At 37.2% G+C, this 6,000-nt stretch overlaps 1 protein-coding gene across 1 annotated transcript in view; it reads left to right on the top strand.

Moving 5' to 3' along the window:
- Positions 1-216: 216 nt before the first annotated feature.
- The window catches only part of Spata16 (spermatogenesis associated 16), a 222,618-nt gene continuing 216,834 nt past the window's right edge, over positions 217-6,000 (top strand). The window contains exon 1 of the mRNA XM_026382944.2: positions 217-828. Coding sequence (XP_026238729.2) covers positions 217-828 — 612 coding nt within the window. The remainder of the gene's footprint in view (positions 829-6,000) is intronic.

The raw sequence follows: 6,000 nt of genomic DNA, 5'->3' as shown, positions 1-6,000 counted from the left end.
ATACATTGCCTTAGTAAAACAGTCAGGAGATGATAATAAAGACAATTTTTAATGTAAGGCAATAAATACCTATAGTGACTAAATACCTATGATGACTAAAACAAAGTTAAAAATGAAATTGACTATAGTCTAAACTACTAGAATTTCAAAATACTGTTTTAATTACCACCCCCCTTTTCTTTTTTTTAACCTTTACAGGAGTTTGGGGTGAGATCAATGGATTCAGGAAGCGGTAGAAATTTGGAGAATACAGTGAAGAGAATCTATCATGATCAGCTTGTTCCAAAGATAAACACAAGCAAGAAAATGTCCACCTTAGCAAATTCACCTAACAGCCTGGAGGTGCCACCAGAGATGAAGAAAAGCTGCGGAGAGAAACAAGTAGAAATCACAGCTGAAAGAATAAAAATGGCAAAGAGCATCAAAGAAAAACAAAATAATGATTTAGAGAAAGTGGCCTTTAAACGGAAGGCAGAAGGTGAAGAAAAGCCAGTGGGAAAGAAAGAGGCAAAGATACTCGAACTTGACAATCAGTTAATCACCATGCCTCTGCCTCACATCCCCTTAAAGAACATAATGGATGTGGAGATGAAGTTGGTCTACATTGATGAAGAGGACGTGAGCTATGAGTTTGTGGAGTCCTTCATGTCCACTGGGATTCAGCCAGCATGCCAAGCTACTGAAATAGTAGACCCTTTGAGTGTACCTAATTTCAGCTTTCTGCCTCAGATTGACAAATGGCTTCAGGTAGCCTTAAAGGATGCCAGCTCTTGCTATAGACAAAAGAAATACGCCGTGGCAGCGGGACAGTTCAGAACAGCACTTGAGGTATGGGATTTAAGAAAATATAGATTGGTGACAAGAAGCTATGAAATGGAAAGTTGCAATTACATTGAGCGGTTCTGATCATACTGTAATGAACACTGAGCATGGGGAGAAAATATTTAATATCAGGATTATGCAGTTCCCAATTTACATAAAGCAAATAAGATATGCCTTCATATTAATATGCCTGTGTGCACTTGACATACAGAAATAACCCAAAAGCATACCTCATGTTTTTTTTCTGTTAAGGAACCCTGCAGTGAATGGCAACATATATAAAAATGCAGTTGCCTTCATAATTTATATGTACACCTGTAAAAGCCATAAAATTTCAGTGTAGTGTTGGTGGGTAGAATAAATATTTTCTAGAAATAGGCAATTCATGAGTGTACAGATTATTATAGTATGTAGTCTTCATGAGCAAACAACCACATGAACATCTTTCCATGGGCTGACACTTAGTACATGATTTGTTTTTTCAGTACTAGGGATTGATCCCAGGAGTTTACACATACTAGGTGAGCACATTACCACAAAACTACATTCCCAGCACTTTTTATTTTGAATTGTGCCTCTATAAAATTATAGAGGCTGCCTCAGCCTCCTGAGAAGCCAGAAGCCATGTACCATTGTACCCAGCTGTACATATTTATTAAGAACAAAATAGCATCATTTTATTTAATCATCACACTTCACTTCTTTCCCATTCTGGTGAGCTTTGAATAATTAACTTTGTCAGCAAGCAGGTAAGTTTGTCAACATCTTGGCATTAAAAAATAGCCTGTGGACTAAAATAAACTTAAGTATCACCACTAAAATCAAAATAAGTCATAAGAAAAAAAGATGTTCCATCTCATGACTCACTGACCCTATAAAAGACCAAAGTATGTAACTAGAAGTCCCATTGGCCTGGCAATTTTAGTGACCCAGTGCTTCATTAATTACAAAAATACATTTCAATGCATTCTATACATGCCTGCTGGGCACTGGAGATATTTTAAAAATGAGTTAAGGCAGGGTTACTTCCCTTTAACAGTGTGGTGAGGGACTCAAGCCAGTAAACATGTAAATAAAGATGGCATAGAGGAATAATTGATCTACCACAGGGACATGAGAGAGGACAGGAACAAATATGAGATGTTGGGATAGAGATTTAAAAGTAAAGTATTATTTCCCAATGTTATTTGCAGGTTAAAATGACTAAATCTACAACAAATTATTTATGGGAAATACCAGGCAATGTTGCTTCTAAATATTTTTAAAAAAACTAAGCACACACACACACAAAAGGCCTGAGTAGAAATGAAGGGACCGACTAACACACAAAAAGATATATCTATAAATATTTCTGTTCTCATAAAGGGTCAGTGGAAAGAAGTGTTATGTGCCATATAAACTTCTAAATGTTGTTGTAAGTGCCACAATGTCTGGGCCATCCCTTGGGCTCTGAGACCACTTTGTGCTGTCCTTTGAGCTGCAGTCCAACAGCCTGTGGCCAAGGAGAGGATAGTAAAGATGTGTAATGGTTTGGATCTAAAATTGTCCCCTGAAAAGCTTATGTTTTTAAAGTATGAGCCCCAATCCAGGAAGGTTATAGGTGGGGTTTTGGGGCAGTGATGAGAGCTCTAACCTCATCGTGGATTAATCTATTCAATGGTTAGTAATTTGAGTGGACTACTAGGTGGTAACTGCAGGCAGGTGGGGTGTGGGTAAAAGAAGGTCACTTGGAGCATGGCCTTGGACTATCTCAAGGCTCTTCCCCTCTCCTCCCTCTCCTCCCTCTCTGCTTTTCTCTACCATGAGCTAAGCAACTTTCCTCCCCCACACCCTTTTGCCATGATGTTCTGCCTCACCTTGGGCCCAAAGCAATGGAGTCAGCTATTCATGGACCTCAAATACTGTGAGCCCCAAATAAACTTTTCTTCCTCTAAGTTGTTTTTGTCAGGTATTTTGGTCCCAGCAATGAAAAGCTGAATAATACAGAAAGACTTTGTAAACATTCCCAAGCATTTCTGTCAGGGCCATTTTCAATTAAAATATTTTTCCAATGAGGGGTAGGATTTAAGGATAATTTTATAGAGCAAGAAAAGCAATCATTTTGGCAACAAAAAAAAGGAAGGCACAAAAATAAGAAAAAGTGCTAGAAAAACTTTAGATTAATTTTATTGGACGCAAAAGATACTGTATTAATTGAAAGAAAATATGTGGTTTTCCCTAAAAACCAGTGTTCATAATCACAAAAATTTGAATCCAGATTTGATGACCTCGATATGTAATCGTACTAGAAAATGAATATGTTTTTCTGTCTCTCTGTCTGCCCGCCCTTTTCTCTCTTCTTCTCTTTCCCCTTCCCTTCTTCTCCTTCCCTCCCTTCCCATTTCTCTCTCCCCAGGTTTTTAGGAAAGTTTTGGATGCTGACACTAATTACTGGTAATTAACAAAGGTAATTATTTTGAGACCAAAACTTAGCTTAGACATCTGGCCTAGCTTTTGTCTAATTATCTTGGGAGTTAACGTTGAAATCTTACCTAGAATGTCTCTTAATAAACCAAAGCTACTGGGAATAGAAAAGATTTGTAGCTTCTTTAACCCTTCTTCTCTTGAAATTAAGTTCTTTACTTTCTCAGTGTTCCTAGGATGGCTTCATATAGCTCTCTCGTTTTCTTATGCCCTAGCATCATTTTGAGTAAGACAGGATGGATGAGAGAGCCAAGGCCTAATGATAACAATCATATCCAACATACAGATGTACCAGCAAGTATTTGTGGGTGGACAAACAAGGATTAGATTTGGCTGCAAGTGACTGAAAACCCAAATAACAGTGTCTAAAGGAAGATAAAAGTTTATTTCTCTTTTACATAATTACAGGTAGTCAAGGGCTGGTACAATTTGGTCCTTAGAGCACCAGATTATATTTTGTTCCTTAAGAAGTAACTTTGACCTCATGATCCAAAATGGCTGCTCCTACTGGTGTCACCAGCCAGCCCAAAAGGAAGAAGAAAAAGAAGAGGGGTACACTGTATAAAGCACACTTTATGAAAGTTGTACCTACTATTTTGAGTTTTTCCTGTTGAACAGAATGTAGTCATGAGGCCACACAGATCTGCAAGGATAAGTAGCATCTCTCCCAAGGAGTACTTACTAGTAGGGAGGTATTGTGAGGCCTATAAAATGCTCGCCAAATGGTTGGTACACAGTCAGTTATAGGAGTGTACAGAGGATCAGTTGTAGATAAAGGTAAGACCAGAAAAATGAAACAGATCAGGTTGAGGTCCTGTAAATTTGTAAATATTAATTGGTATGATTTGCAATGTGTAATATGCATCTAATAAACCCATTAGGAATATTCTGTTAATATATTAGCTTCTTTGTGCTCTTTACATATAATATTAATAACAGAAATCAACCTGGGTAAAAGGTCTAAATTGAAGATTTAAAAAATTCATATTATTTTCATGCCCAGATATTTCACTATAATTTTTTAAAATATAGTTATACAAAATTATTTACTATAAAAATAGCAAGGATTCTATAAATAAAAATAAAAAGTTAGCCTCATGTAGTTGTATTTGCTTATCAGGCAGTATGTACCACTATTATATAAATTGCTTAGCTATCAATAAAAAGTGGGGAAATAGTAATGAATAAAAACTCCAGGTACACTTTCATGAGGAGGATAATAATAATTAGTAAAGATTTCTAGGAAGTTGTAAAGGTCCAAGAACATAGTAATCAGATGTTTCTTATCACTAATATGAAAAATACTCAAAGAAATTAATTAAAGGCTCTTCTAAGTTTGTGGCCTGCAACCTAACCATTACCGTCACGTCAGCCTTAATCACGGGATTTTAGTAATTAAAAAGCTGCCCTTTTGAATTATAACAGGTTTATATGTACCCTTCAAATTTCACAGCTTCAAAAAATCCCATTGAACCAAAGAAAACAGAACAGGACTTATCCCTTACCAACCAGAACTTTAAATTCTCATCATTTGATCACACAAGAATGAACTCCTTCGGGTGCTAATCTATTTTTTAATATCTTGTTGTTCCAGTCACTGTTCTGTAAAGCTAAAGCATAATTCACAATAATGTGGGCTCCTTTCTGTGTGTCAGGTTATGTGTTGTACACTCTGGAAATATTTACATTCATTATTTCATTTTATTTTCACACCGAATATATGACATGAGATTTTTCTTATTTTGTTACTAATGAGAAAAATCAAGGCATTGACAGGGTAAGGAACTTGCTCAAGGGTCCACAGCTAGAAGTGATGGAGCCTGCATCTGAGCCCAGGTGGTCTGGGTTACCAGCTTAACCATTATGCCTTTGCTACTCTAAGTGTATGTTGACTGAAAATACAGCAATCCAAACGGTGCCAAACCAGATTCCATGTGGTCCTTGTGCACATTGTAGTTTACAGAGCCCTGTGCTCTGTAAGATGCCTACACTGAACAAATTTACTGTTATAGTTTAGGTGTTGAATGTCCCCCAGAGGCCCATATGTTGAAGATTTCATCCCCAGGTGGCACTATTGGGAGGGAATGGAACCTTTGAGAAGTAGATCCTAGTAGGAGGAATGCCCTGAAGGGAGTTTGTGCAACCCTGACCCTTGGCCCTTCCTCTTTCTCTTGTGCTCCTTGCGTTGTGATGTAGATAGTTTTGCTCTTCCATGTGCTCCCACCATGGTATGCCACCTCACCAAAGGCCCAAAACAATGGAGCCCATGGATCATGGTCTGGAGTCTCCAAAATTGTGAGCCAAAACAACTTCTTCCCTTTATAAGTTCCTTATTTCAGGTATTTTGTTATAGTGGCAAAAAAAACTCATTAATGGGGCTGGGCTTGTGGCTCAGTGGTAGAGCTCTTGCCTGGTATGTGTGAGGCACTGGGTTCAATCCTCAGCACCACATAAAAATAAATAAAAATAAAATAAAGATATTGTGTTCATCTACAATTAAAAATGTTTTTTAAAACACTGATGAATACATTTACTCTCCAATTAACACTTTGTAGTTTGGCCTTTAATACTTCCTGTGCCCAATTCTTTTGTAGGAAATAATTTATTTCTTTTTGAGCAAGGTTTTTAATAGCAATGGTGCACAATTTTTGGATCCATAAGACTTTTTTTTTAAAGTGGGGATGGGGAATTGGTGGACATTGTATTTGTATCGTG

Source organism: Urocitellus parryii, chromosome 2, assembly GCF_045843805.1.
Source record: "Urocitellus parryii isolate mUroPar1 chromosome 2, mUroPar1.hap1, whole genome shotgun sequence".
Classification (NCBI taxonomy): domain Eukaryota; kingdom Metazoa; phylum Chordata; class Mammalia; order Rodentia; family Sciuridae; genus Urocitellus; species Urocitellus parryii.
This window is presented reverse-complemented; position numbering and strand designations above follow the sequence as displayed.